This window comes from Thalassophryne amazonica, chromosome 13 (genome assembly GCF_902500255.1).
Source record: "Thalassophryne amazonica chromosome 13, fThaAma1.1, whole genome shotgun sequence".
In the NCBI taxonomy this organism is placed as follows: domain Eukaryota; kingdom Metazoa; phylum Chordata; class Actinopteri; order Batrachoidiformes; family Batrachoididae; genus Thalassophryne; species Thalassophryne amazonica.
Window position 1 is genome coordinate 49,940,367 of NC_047115.1, and position 14,633 is coordinate 49,954,999.

The 14,633-nt window shown below is 40.1% G+C and overlaps 1 protein-coding gene across 6 annotated transcripts in view; it reads right to left on the reverse strand.

The window, feature by feature from the left end:
* Positions 1-14,633, reverse strand: part of map3k4 (mitogen-activated protein kinase kinase kinase 4) — a 48,087-nt gene that overhangs the window by 25,698 nt on the left and 7,756 nt on the right. For 5 of the 6 annotated variants that reach the window (XM_034185670.1, XM_034185669.1, XM_034185666.1 and 2 more), the window contains exons 2-12: positions 13,092-13,282; positions 11,566-12,995; positions 7,360-7,626; positions 6,806-6,958; positions 6,495-6,652; positions 4,144-4,260; positions 3,939-4,038; positions 3,688-3,771; positions 3,317-3,586; positions 1,389-1,538; positions 324-485 (exon numbers count right to left, since the gene is read on the reverse strand). In XM_034185670.1, coding sequence (XP_034041561.1) covers positions 324-485; positions 1,389-1,538; positions 3,317-3,586; positions 3,688-3,771; positions 3,939-4,038; positions 4,144-4,260; positions 6,495-6,652; positions 6,806-6,958; positions 7,360-7,626; positions 11,566-12,995; positions 13,092-13,282 — 3,082 coding nt within the window. The remainder of the gene's footprint in view (positions 1-323; positions 486-1,388; positions 1,539-3,316; positions 3,587-3,687; positions 3,772-3,938; positions 4,039-4,143; positions 4,261-6,494; positions 6,653-6,805; positions 6,959-7,359; positions 7,627-11,565; positions 12,996-13,091; positions 13,283-14,633) is intronic. The other variant, XM_034185667.1, reaches the window with a different exon arrangement.

Consider the following 14,633-nt stretch of genomic DNA (forward strand, 5'->3'; position numbering starts at 1 on the left):
ATGTCCTCTCTGCATACATGTCCTGACTTTAGTTCAGTGGCAGCTCTATCTGCACAAATTACATCCAATTATTCATGTCTTCCTGATCACTCTCTGTCCCACAAATTGTTTTTAAACATGTTTGAATCTTTCCCAATTGCTCAGTTTTCTACAACACTACATTTACCCCAGATTACACCCATCTACATTCCCCGACTGGGTAACCATTTAAAAAAAACAAAGAAAAAGAAAGTATAATAAAACCTACCAAATGTGTACAGCTAGCAAGCTTCACAGTGAAAATATATAAGCTGTTCTCATACATAATCCCCAGAAGCTGTTACCTCAAAGGCAAAATTGTAGCCCTGACACATTGTCTCTCTGTAGTACTGCTGCAGGGTGGCTGATTCGGACTCTTCCACCTCACCATCCAACTCTGACGTGAACATGTACTCCACTTTGTCAATGGCAATGCTGATCTTAATGCATAGTCCTAATGCCTCATTCTGCAGCAGGTGAGACAACAAAAGGAGATGAAAGTCAGCAAAAGGGTAGTTCGAAAGAAAGGCATAATTTACACAAGCACATTTAGAGGTGCAGCAAAAGCAATAATTCAAAAAGCAGTTTGTCAGCATTCAAGACAAGGGACCCAAAAAAAAAAAAAAAAAAAAAAAAAAAAAAAAAAAAAAAAAAAACCCCGAAACTGCCACAGCAAGAAAATAAGTAAGCATATGTGGTACAGTTCTATGTAAAGGTTTGGGCACCTCTGATGATTTTAAGCGGGCTGTCCATGCTTGGAAACCAACAAACCTGACATGTATTGTAAAGAAGAATGGTCCAAAATACCTTCAACCAGAATCCAGACTCTCATTGGAAGCTATAGGAAGCATTTAGAGGCTGTTATTTCTGTCAGCAAAAGGTGGATCTACTAAATATTGATGTATTTTTTCTGTTGGGGTGCCCAAATTTATGCACCTGCCTAATTTTGTTTAAAGAATTATTGCACATTTTCTGTAAATACTAGAAAATTCATTTCACTTCTCAAATATCAGTGTTTTCATCTGCTATTTGATATATTTAACTGAAATTTCTGATCCAGACAATCAATGATTTATAAAGGAAAATCATCAGGGGTGCCCAAACTTTTGCATACAGCTGTATTAGTTTCTGAATGCAACAGATTCACACAACTTCCTTTTTGACCATTACTTCTTACTTCTGGTGTAATACTGGTCAAGAATCTGATTCAAGTTCTGATCATACTGAGAATGGAAACTCAAGGGAACCGACTGTAGCTGCAACAAATAAAAACTTTGAAAGTTGGACACTAATATGCCCCAGAATTTGCAGCCAAAAATGAAGCAGAGCAGATGTAGGTTAGAAATCAACTGATGTGGTTATTTCAGCACCTTGAGCTGCTCCAGTGCACTTGCAATGAGAGGCTGACTGGAGGTTTGCTCCCGCCAAAGAGTGAGGACATTCTCCATTGACTGTTGGAAGGACTTCCTTTGAGTCACCAAGTGAGCAGACTGCACCACAATCAGCAACATGTTCTCCACCTTTAAACAGAATAAACCAGTCAGAGGAATATAAAATTTTTGACACACTTGTTTCAGATGATTTAAGGCATAAATTATATACAACCCCTGGCAATAATTATGGAATCACCATCCTCGGAGGATGTTCATTCAGTTGTTTAATTTTGTAGATAAAAGCAGATCACAGACATGACACAAAACTAAAGTCATTTCAAATGGCAACTTTCTGGCTTTAAGAAACACTATAAGAAGTCAGGAAAAAAAAATTGTGGCAGTCAGTAACGGTTACTTTTTTAGACCAAGCAGAGGGAAAAAATATGGACTTACTCAATTCTGAGGAATAAATTATGGAATCACCCTGTACATTTTCATCCCCAAAACTAACACCTGCATTAAATCAGATCTGCTCGTTAGTCTGCATCTAAAAAGGAGTGATCACACCTTGGAGAGCTGTTGCACCAAGTGGACTGACATGAATCATGGCTCCAACACGAAAGATGTCAATTGAAACAAAGCAGAGGATTATCAAACTCTTCAAAGAGGGTAACTCATCACGCAATGTTGCAAAAGATGTTGGTTGTTCACAGTCAGCTGTGTCTAAACTCTGGACCAAATACAAACAACATGGGAAGGTTGTTAAAGGCAAACATACTGGTAGACCAAGGAAGACATCAAAGAGTCAAGACAGAAAACTTAAAGCAATATGTCTCAAAAATCGAAAATGCACAACAAAACAAATGAGGAACGAATGGGAGGAAACTGGAGTCAACGTCTGTGACCGAACTGTAAGAAACCGCCTAAAGGAAATGGGATTTACATACAGAAAAGCTAAACGAAAACCATCATTAACACCTAAACAGAAAAAAACAAGGTTACAATGGGCTAAGGAAAAGCAATCGTGGATTGTGGATGACTGGATGAAAGTCATATTCAGTGATGAATCTCGAATCTGCATTGGGCAAGGTGATGATGCTGGAACTTTTGTTTGGTGCTGTTCCAATGAGATTTATAAATATGACTGCCTGAAGAGAACATGTAAATTTCCACAGTCATTGATGATATGGGGCTGCATGTCAAGTAAAGGCACTGGGGAGATGGCTGTCATTACATCATCAATAAATGCACAAGTTTACATTGATATTTTGGACACTTTTCTTATCCCATTAATTGAAAGGATGTTTGGGGATAATGAAATCATTTTTCAAGATGATAATGCATCTTGCCATAGAGAAAAAACTGTGAAAACATTCCTTGCAAAAAGACACATGGGGTCAATGTCATGGCTTGCAAATAGTCCGGATCTTAATCCAACTGAAAATCTTCTGGTGGAAGTTGAAGAAAATGGTCCATGACAAGGCTCCAACCTGCAAAGCTGATCTGGCAACAGCAATCAGAGAAAGTTGGAGCCAGATTGATGAAGAGTACTGTTTGTCACTCATTAAGTTCATGCCTCAGAGACTGCAAGCTGTTATAAAAGCCAGAGGTGGTGCAACAAAATACTAGTGATGTGTTGGAGCGTTCTTTTGTTTTTCATGATTCCATAATTTTTTCCTCAGAATTGAGTGATTCCATGTTTTTTTCCCTCTGCTTGGTCTAAAAAAGTAACCGTTACTGACTGCCACAATTTTTTTTTCCTGATTTCTTATAGTGTTTCTTAAAGCCAGAAAGTTGCCATTTGAAATGACTTTAGTTTTGTGTCATGTCTGTGATCTGCTTTTTTTCTACAAAATTAAACAACTGAATGAACATCCTCAGAGGCTGGTGATTCCATAATTTTTGCCAGGGGTTGTATTATTTACCTTCATAGTCCTGAGGGTGTCAATGGTTTCCATCTGTGGAACCAGTTTCAGCATCTTTCCATCCCACTGAGCCCAGTCAGAATCAGCAGTGGAGTCCCCAGTTCCATGTTTACTTAAGAGCAGATAGGCCTCATCCTCATGAATATCATCTGGCTCTTTGGAGCACTCCTTTCCAGCAGCAGCATTAAGAAGTTGTAGGATGAGTGGACGCTGATCCATCAAGCCACAAGGGACAAAAATCTGCAGCTCTTCCAAGCCTGGAATCTGAACCTGAAGATGAAAGGACAATATTAGAAAAATAATTAAATATTCAAGACTAAAAAAATAGAAAACAGACATGAAATTAATATAAAACAAAATTACTTGCATACCTTGACATAGTTTTTCTCCTTTAGTGCCTCCAGGAGAAAGGGCAACCCCTTTGTAATACTAAAATCTGCAGCAACTTCCAAATCCTGCAGAGGGGAAAGCAAAGAATGCATGTTTCAGGACACACAGGCCCAATTCCTCAGTGTGCAGAAAAGTAGGGTCTGAAAACACTACTTCTCCAGTGCTGTTATGGTATTTGGTGATGTAAAGGGGAAAGGAAAAAAAAAAAAAATTAGAAAGTGCATTCTCTCACTTTGCGAAGCATTTTGGCAAAACCCAAAGCCTTGGAAGCTCTTTCTCTGGCTTCATGAAATAGCTCTTTGAGCAACCGACTCGTCTCAATAACTGACCGCCTTAAAAAGAGAAAATAATTTAAATTAAAAACTACCACCACCAAGAAGAATATTTTTAATTATTCATTATAGACTCCAATAACTGAAATGTAATATGCCCCTTACCTGATCTCATCTGAGGCTGTGCTGCTATCTGCACATTCACAGAATTCATTGCCGCTCTTTTGCAGGCCAGCATCAAGGAAGTCTCCAGTGGATTTCAGCAGCATCCCAGCAATGTCACTGTAAGGATCGGAACAACAATTAACTTATAAGCACAAAACTCCAAAATTGCATGTTTTTTGTTTGTTTGCGTTTTGTTGGAGGAGGCAGGGACTACATTTTGTGATAAAAAAAAATGCATGAATAAATAGATAAGCATTTTTCCTGACACAATTTAACATATTTTTTAAAGAGCTTGTAGAACACTGAATGGAAGCAGTTTCCACTGATGTGCTATTGCACATCTATTGACTTTTTGCACAATGGCAAAGCTGCTGGACGCATTTTTAATTTAATTTAACCTTGTTTTAACCAGGTTAGTTCCATTGAGATCAAAATCTCTTTTACAAGTGAGACCTGGACAATTACAAAGTTTCCAATTCACTTAATCTGCATGTCTTTAAATTACGCAAGGAAATATGATGGAAGAGCAGCCGATCAGAGAAACGCAGAGCAGGCTGGTCACCTGTGTGACCATCAGAGCTGCGTGGTAAATTTTAGCCCCTATTTCAGCTTAGAGTCTCGGTTTCTCCGTATCACCATGTGGTTTTGTAGTATTTGTTCAGGGTTTGTGCTGAGCTGCTTAGATCACAATGATCTAAACAGAACCATTTCATGCAGCAGCTCTGAGTGGAACAAGACCCAAACAGGAGGAGACCATTGGCCTATCGCACTGATCGGATTCTGATTCGCTAGTTTATACGGATATAATAACTTTACTCAGAGACCATTCTTAATGAGGTTCATTTTGTCACCAAATAAGCTCCAACTCTGAAAGAAGCAGCAGACTAAGCAGCTTTTCTGTGACAAGAGTTAATTCATTATGAAACCATTAAGAATCTGGTGCAGATGTTTTGTGACAGCAATTTTTCAGCTTTCACATTTAGATAGTTACAATATAATGTTAATAAATGTTTTTAAAGTGAGAGCATCATACTCTGTATATCAATATGGAGAGCCTCTTGTCAAATTGGGGACCAAACAAAAAAACATAATACCTATAATTCATGGAGTGAGCTTTATTTTTACAGAAGACAATAAGGTAAAGCTCATTTATGCAAACATTAAACATGAACATGGTCAGAGACTTCTGTCCACATTCTGTTGTTTTTAAACCATTTTGCAGTCAGCTTTCATCATGTTTGATGTTGTCAGTACTTCACTGAGGGGCTGCAATGCCTCATCCTCCAATGGATGCTTTGCTTAAACTTGGCAATGTAAAGGATGTATGGAAGTATGTGGGCAGTGATGGTTACATCGTTTGAAAAATGCAGATAAATCGGGTTCAACAGCTTCCCAGTTTATCAAAAGATACTTAAATATGACTGACCAGCTATATTTTATTTTCCTTCAAAACAGTACATGAAAGTTCAACGAGAGTCTATATACTGCAGGGACCAACAACACTATATGCCTGTGATACACTGTCAGATTTACGAGGTAACAGCATCACGACCACTGGGACGCTAGGAGTTGACCTAAAAATAATACCACAGCATTTCAATACAGTAACAGTATTACTGCGTTTGCGCAGTACAACTTCTATAATACTTATCTTGCTTGAGCACGAGTTTAACTTGAATTATTTTCATTTTTGGATTTGCTCCTTCAAAACTAAGAACTAAATGATAAACTTCATGAATCAGGTTCACAGTTCACAAATCTGCAGCCGTTTTCAATTAATGCTTCTTAAAGCTAAATGAGTGCACACAGCACAAATGTCCACTGGTTTACCTCACAGAATCATAGTTTAGCAATTCCCATGACTGTTAATCAAATCAAATATACCTTATTGTTCCCCACAGGGAAATTTTACATGGGCGCTATAGCAGCTGCAGAGTAATTCAAAATGTATAAAACACCAAGTTATTTCTTCATGTGAATGTAACTTTATAACCAGTTAGATCTGTAAAAAAAAAAAAAAAAAAAGTATTTAACAGGTGTTTTGATGCACATGGGGCACAGCACAACAGACAAAATAAATAAAAATGACCACAAAGACCACCGGCTCTGATCGTCACAGCCTCACCAATGCAGTGCTGATCAGGACTACACTGATCTCATGGGTATTCAGTACTGTTATGGGGAAAAACTGATTCTTCATGGTGGTGGTGGTATTGCTGAATTCATATTCTGAAGCACTATCGTACCAGTGATGACTAAGACACTGGTGTACTGCCCGAGCGCTACAGGTCGAGCTTGTGAAAAGCTCAAATTTGCAGCAACACATGTAAGTGAACTGCAGGTTCACTGACCAGAAAAGCTTGCCAGACTGGGCCTCTCCTCCACGGATGTAAGGAGTTATGACCTTAGTAAAGTGCCACTCCTCCTCTAACAGATTCTTTAAGCTGTGCGATGCCTGAGGCAGCTGCTGCAACATCTGGATCCAACTGTGCATGTAGTCAAAGTATACCTACAAAGCCGGGGGGGGGGGACAGACATTTTACACATAACTTTTACATAAAATTCACAAATCTTATACACTTTGAAATGTTTCTTTTGAGAATACGACCTATTTTCGAACAATCATAACTTTTACTAGAGGGAGAAAGGAGCATGATCCTACCACAAGCATCTTGTGAAGATCCTCCTCAAACTCATCAATGCTGGCATTCGTCTGCAAGCCCTGATCATCAGTCACCACACCACAAAGCATGAACTGATAGTACTGTTTCATCAGAAGGCCGCCTTTAAGAACCTCCTTGCACTCACGCACCAACTGCACAGCACAAAGATGACAGATTTGCATGAAACAATTCTGTCATACATGACTTAATTTCTGGAATAATGCAATAAACAACTGCTCAACAAACTTCAGTGTTTTCTTGTATTTCAATTACTTATGGTCATTTTGTTTTATTAAAAGCTTAGAATTTTTAGATGACAAATACTGCCAGATTGCCCTGTGACTGATTGGCAGCTAGTCCGGGTTGTACCCCAGCTCTTGCCAAATGACTGAGATAGGGTCTTAATAGCTATAAGCAGATTCAATGAATGAATACTTTAAGAAAATAGATAAAACAGCATAAACTGTCATTGAATGGGTGGTGCTGCAGTGTCATGAATCAAGCACAATACCCAGCTGTAAGACTAGGTTAGCGCACTAAAGCGGTTGCTTACTTGTTTGATACTGAGCAGTGAAGGTTCTCCAGCCGGCCGCTGCTCAAGCCGTAACTTAAGGCATTCGTGAATGACATTGAGAAGGACTCTGCATAGTACAAGGAACGCTGGTCGGAAAGATGGGAGGTCCATGTCTAGTAAATCCTTCCAGGACACCTGGTCTTCTCCCAACTTCGAGTCAGCAGGACCACTACAGGACACGTGACGTGACAGTTCTGGTAGGCAATCACTGTACATCATGGGGTCTGGGAAGTCTGCAAACTGCTGCTGGAAGATAGATCCAAAGAGCTTGATTCAGCATGACATTAAGCCCAAACGGACTTTGTGTCTCCTTACTGTTCTTTAATTCTCAGTCCTTGCTCAGCATAACCATCTTAAAATAATAACTGCAACTGTAATATCACTGATTATCTTGGGCAATTTTAAAGAACAAAATGTTTTGCCTCAAAACTTCATCTATTCAACTATTATGCAGAAGAAAGTGAGTACAAGACAAAAACATGACTGACTATTGCACATACTAGAAAAAAGAAAAAACAACCTTAACATCCATTGATCCATTTCCAACCACACATGCAGCAGTGAAATTCTCTCATGAATTACTAACCTATACAAAGTTAAGTCCATAAATTGCAAGACAGACTGCGAGACTGGCAAGTTTTAAAAAATAAATATATAAAATCCAGCAGCATATTGGTATCAAACGAAAAAGATAAACATGAGCTTCTACTGTAGAATTTATGCTTGAATTTGAAAGCCCACAATATCCAAAGCAAGTGACCAGTGTCAAGAGGTTAAACAAATGTACCATTTTTTTTAAAGAAAAAAAAATAAACTGACATTTGGTTGATGATTTCTGATGATGTGCAATTTTGTTATTTCACCGACAAGGTGGCAAAGAGAATGTTTAAAGTTGATTTCAAGTGCTGCACATCATTGGGACTCCAGTTAAATCAATAATTAAGAAATTTAATGAACCGTGCACAACATGGCAAATCATGACAGAGCAAGTGGTCCTCAAAAAATGAGCAACCGTGCATAAATGGCACTAGTAAGGCAACCCACCAGGGCATGAAAGGCAACAATGAAGGCAGTGTAAGCTCCGACTGTACAACACCTGCTGCTTCACCAGGGACAGTTTAAAGGTAGAGTAACTTAAAGAAACAAAAAGATGACAAGTAAACTTGAGCTTGTTTTCCACATGCCTTCAGGAAAACTCAATCCTGAATTTTATATTTCATATGGACGAGCCACAGACACATGGAGTTTGGGCTGCATGTGTATTAAGGTAATGGTTTGAGTGGGGAGTACCTGTGATGTAAAAAAAAAATAGTTTTTTTTACTGAAAACAGTTCTTTCTTTACTCCAGAGGCTTACAATAATAGCTAACATTTGAGGATACCGACACAGTGCAATCAGCCACAAATTACATAAATACATTAACTACATTTTAAACATCTTTATCATGAAATTGTAGTTATACTGGCCTTTCTGTGTGGAGTTTGCATGGGTTAAGTGAATTGGAAACTTTAAATTGGCCATAGGTGTGCATGCAAGTATGAATGAGTCTGTCGACCCTGCAATAAACTGGCATTCTGTCCAGTGTGTACCCAGTGGTGGGCACAGTTCCGATAATACGATAAATAATTATCAATGAATGTTTTCATTATCGGATTATCTTTTTAGATAACTTTAAAAACCATTATCGGACTAATTATCTTCCGGTAAATTTTTATCTGATAACTTTTAGACCGATAACACAGTAAACAAAGCTGAACAGCGGCAAACATTTTTAAAATTTAAAATCAGTTGAGCACCTACCTGAAAAAAGTTTCATGACAGATGTATAGTTCTACCCTCTGCAAACAGAAGAGAGCTGCTTCCAGGAAAAACTGCTCTATCCTCTGCAGGCAAAGGAGAACTGGTCACACAAAAAAAAAAAAAAAAAAAAAAAATTCCTTTAACGCCATACTAATACGCTGGCAATATCATCCAAAGTCATCCAGGCATACATTTTTAAACTTATGGTTCAAATTTTAACCAAACTAATTTTGGACAAGTTATTTAAAATTACTGTCATGTCTGAAGTTTTATAAAGTGAAAATATCAGATATATGTTTTAGTTTTAAAGTAATGTGCCAATTTTTAACGTTTTAGTGAGCACATGCTGTGCCCAGCAGTGCATTATAGGTAGGATAGGTAATCTCAGTACGTTCACGACAGGACAAATGCATTTCAGACACTATGTTCAGGCTCCACGGACAACAGCATTAAACTCTAGTGCCTAAAACTCTCGTGAATATATTCTTTGGGTTTACAGACATTGTTATTGTATTTGTGTTTATTAAATTCCACGCATCTTAAATGTAGCAGACACGGATTATCTGGAATTTTGTTTTGTCAAGTTTTCAAGGCCTCTACCGCCATCTACTGGCCAGGAGTGTTCATGGCAGTATTCGTCCTGAAGCTGGGCAGACACTGTTTGATATTTTTAATCACTGTACTCGGTTTCAGTTCAAACTGTACCACAGAACCGCACAGTATAAGAGTTCAGAGCACACAATTTATGTTCTCACACACATTGTACGTTCAAAAACCACACATCGAACTCGTGTTTCCAAAAGCAAAACGTAAGCCTTTTTTTCAAACTTAATTTACAAAAACTCTTGATGAGAGACATCAAAGTTTAAAAACAAAACAACAAAAAAAATAAAAACATTACAAGACAGGTCTGCCGTGTTTGCACATGCACAGTGCGAGCGGTTGGATGCTTGTAGCTCTTCAGCAGCAGGATACCCTCACGACGGCCGACCAGAATATCAAACAGGTTTGATTTTCATTCGACCATACGATCGGCGATCAGGAGGTGGTCGTGAGATGTTAAACGCAGCTTGTTACTCCATGTACACTACACGATGCAGAACGTGCGATTAACCTGAAACTTGATCCAAAAAATTCTCGTACGAATGAAAAATCATCTGAAAAAGGGCCAAAACTCGCACAGTGTAAAGCCAACATTTATGTGTCAAGACAATATTGAGTGCATGTTTTACAACATCATAAAACGTGCGCACATTCTCTCCACATGCAAACATTTTGCGATGACACTTCCAGGGCTCTGTAAAAATGCCTGTTTTTACAAATAAAAAAATGGAATATTTTACAAAAGCACATTTATCTGTAAACATCAACACACGACACATTAACGTGTTGGCTTACATAATGAATGACTGAACCAATCAGTGTTTAGCAGAGGCACTTTTACCCAGAATCCTTTGCGATCTGTCTGTTTGTTACAAAACCTCAGAATTAGTGCATTATTCAACATTAAAAGATATGTTATATTTTAACTTTGTACAAATGACAGAATTGACATTAATGGAGTTATTCTATCAGTATTTATTTATTGACTATTTTCCAAGACCTCCGCCTGACTGGAGCATTGTGATTGGTAGAGAGCTGGCTTTGTGGCTGCTCTCAGGGTACTTCTGTGGTGGAAGCTGTGTAGTAAACAAGAGCTTCCAGCAGGGGGCAGGATGTTCCTGAGGCATTCCCAAGCTAGCTGGGAAATGTAAACCCTTTGGCTGAATGTGCCTCGAAGAACTCCCCAGGGAGACGACCAAGGGGCATCCTCACCAGATGCCAGAACCTCCTCATCTGGCTCCTGTCAATGTGAAGAAGCAGTGACAGAGTCCCTCTCAGATATTCTCATCACCCTGTCCCCGAGTATAAGCCCATATATGCCCGGCAGAGGAACCTTATTTCTGCCACTTGTATCTGCCTCGCCATAACAAAGGTAATAGGCATTTCCACTGTTTTTTTAAACAAAAGTTCTGTTTTCTAGCAATTCTCCGTCGCTTCTAACATTCTTTCAATTGTTACATGAGCCACTCTGTGAGAACTTGTACTCCTACAAATGGTGTTTCAGCTTCTTTCAAGCACCAAATAAAATTAGTCACATTTACTCAGCAAACATTACAGCAGGCTGTTTGACTGCTTTTCCTTCACTGCAACTGCAGTTTTTGCTCCAGCTGCTTTAAAACTGCTCACCTTAGTATTAGCAAAGACATAATTACACTTATTGAACTGACTTAATTAAAAGGAGGGGGGGAGGGATCAGGAAGTTGCTTGTTCGCAGACTGTAAGATCTGTTATAAAATATGGTGATCATTATAAATTATGTAGCCAAAGCTATAACAGCCTCACCTCCTGTGCAGGAGTGTGGCAGAGCAGTGCTGCCCTAGACCTCTGGAGAGAGCGGTCCATCAGTTTGTGCAATCTGAGGATCAGTTTACGCAGTCCCATCTGTTTCAGAGCCTTATCCACAAATGGTCTGTAAATGGACGTGGGGCAAAACACTCCCCCTCCTCCTCCCACTTCTGCAGTACCTGCCACAGCAGTTGGGAGAAACTCATCTTCTGACAACAGTCGAGCAAATTTCGGAATCAAAGAGGGAGACAACTCTCCCTCTGCTGCACATCCCACTTTTCCATCTGGCTCAGCATCTCGGTCCTCTGCATCACTTTCAGCTGTGAAAGTGGCTGTTGAGTCATTCTCCTCGTCCTCTTCATACTCTTCTTCTTCATTACCACGGGAACAGCGGGGTGAAGGGATTTCAAACACAGGCCACCCGATACGGGACACATCGTGCAGGCCCAACACAGTAGCCATAACGCGCAGCTTCTGGTTGAGGTCCTGGGTGATGTTGAGCCACAGACAGAGCGCCTGCACCCTGCCCTGGAAGTCTCTCTCTGCATACTTCTCATAGTCCCTCTGCAGTGCCTGCAAGGAGGGGTATAATGCTTCCACAGATTCAAGCAATTCCATAACACGCTTGACCTGGTCAAATGCTAGCCGTTGGCGCTGAAGATGTTCCCTGTAATCAGCCCCGTTGCCAAGAGGCTCTGCTGTGTTCATTGCTGATGACGGACAGGCACTAAAGGCCCAAGAATCAACTCCACAGTGGTTGGTCTCTGCTACAGGAGACACCCTCTCTTCTTCACAAACTACATCTGAGGCATTCTGATAATCCTCTTGGGATCTTTGAGTACCTGAACACTGGGCCACTCTTAGGCTGTCGTACTTTACTTTAAAATGCAGCACCTCATTGATGATGTCAGGGATGGCCTTGCGAGCAGTGAAAAGGGAAACATCTTGATCACTGGTTGAGCGTCGTGCGTGCCAAGCCTGCAGCTCCAACCAAATAACTTCTTTGTTGTGACCCATAAAGGCCATGTTCTCCAAGCCTCTCTGCTCCTTCTCCTTCCTCTTGGAGGACATAGATGTGAGCTTGAGCAGCAGCCGCAGAGTCTCAAAGAACTTGAGGCGGTCGGCTGGACAGTCTGTTCTGGAGGTCTGGCGATGGGGTCGGGCCATGGGGTGAGGCATAGAAACAGGAAGTTTGTCACTGCTGCAGCGTAAGCTCAAATAATGCTTCCTGGGATCCATGTTAACGGCACCAAACGGGCTAGATTTTGACAGTGGATCCAGCATAAAGGAGCCTTCAAATGTCTTCTTGTGGTCTCTCTCCGTCGAACGCTGGGTGGCTCTTTGCTTCTTACCCTGCTTGTAGTTGTACTCTTCAGCTGGCTCCACTACCCTGGGACTCTCCCTCAAGAGAGATGAGCTGAGGTCGGCTGAAAAACATATGCTTATAGGTCAGAATTATTCAAAACATTATGTTGCTTTATAAAAAACACACAAATTCCAGTTATATTGTTCTCCTAACTTACCCTTGTTGGGAGAACGACCGGCACTCCTTGACTGGCTGTGCCTTTGATGTTTCCCTGACATGCGTTTCATCTGACGGTTGGTATAAGGAGGTGATGCCCCATACACAGCTTCCTCTTCCTCGCTGTGAGAGTCACAAGATTCATCCGCTTGAGAATTCTGTTTGGACGCATCTTTCACTGAGTTGGCCTGCCTGTCAACACAATAGAATTGAGAAAAAACAGACGATGCAAACTATTAACAAGAAGTAGACATTGCAGTTTTGCAATCACCACTGCTACCTACAAAGCATGATCAAAATTTTACATTCACACCAGGAATCCAAAGAAACGTATGCACAAGTTAAAACAGAGCAGGTGTTGATTATTCAAAATAGAATCTTCAGAAAATGCCTGTTAATACCAAAGCAAACAGCATGCTAGATGGAAGGAGAATAAGTGCCTGCTACAACCTAAAACAGAATGACAAGTGTCTGTCCTTGGAGCCCGACTGGCTTGTGTCCCAAATGTGCAGCAGCAGCAAGCAATGCTGTGTGCATGACCACAATCATCCAGACAAGAGATAATAAGCTGTGGCTTCTCCACTGGCACCCTCACTTAGTCTAGGTAAACATAATGGTTCAACTGAACAGGCAGAAATATTAAACTCCCTCCTTGTCATCAACCTGTCTACCTCTACAAGTCAAACTGCATTATGCACTCTGTCTCATTCAGTCAAAATGTGCAAAAACTTTATTATATGCAAACAGGGCTCTGGCCAATCAAGGAAAAACTTTTTAACTGGGCAATATTATTTTTCTATTGAAGAAAGTTCATAAGGCATAATATGGTACATTGGGCTCTGCAGAAAGAAAGCACTATAACAATAATAATAATAATAATCGTCTGGGACAAACAAAAAAGACACATATATACAAACATAAAAAGTAAAAGGATGGGGAGAAAATGGTGATAACAAGTGCAGACAATCTTTGCAGATTACAATGTCAGAGCTTTGCTTCCTAATGCCTTTCTGATTGTTTTTTAATAGGATTAGCATGAAAAGGCTGGAAGGTCTGACCCAGCCAACAGAAACAAAAGACAAAGATCAGGAGGGGGCACGAAAACAGATGTTCTATATGCTCGTCACCATGTGTCCTTCCATCGATCACAGACTGAAAGGCACGTGTGTATTACCGTGCCTGTAGAAAGTTCATAGGGGCAGGGATGTGTCACTTTCACTTGGGGTGTGCACTCGTATGGGGGGGAGGGGGGGGGGGTCTAGAAATCACCTGCTTAAGTTTAAAAAGAGCCATTTGAGCCTAGACTTCTGTTTTCCATCTGCCTGACTGCAAAATCTGTCACTTAAACACACAGACAGTCCTTGGACGGGAGCAGATTTGAAGTAGAAAGAACACCTGCTGCAAGGCTTTTCTAATTCATATGTAACAAAGTTTTAGATGGACTAAAGTCTTCATCTACACAAGACTTGAAGTGAAAACAAGACTTCACAGAACAACAGCAATGCAGTCTTAACTGCAGAATTTTTTAAAACTCTGGTGTCTT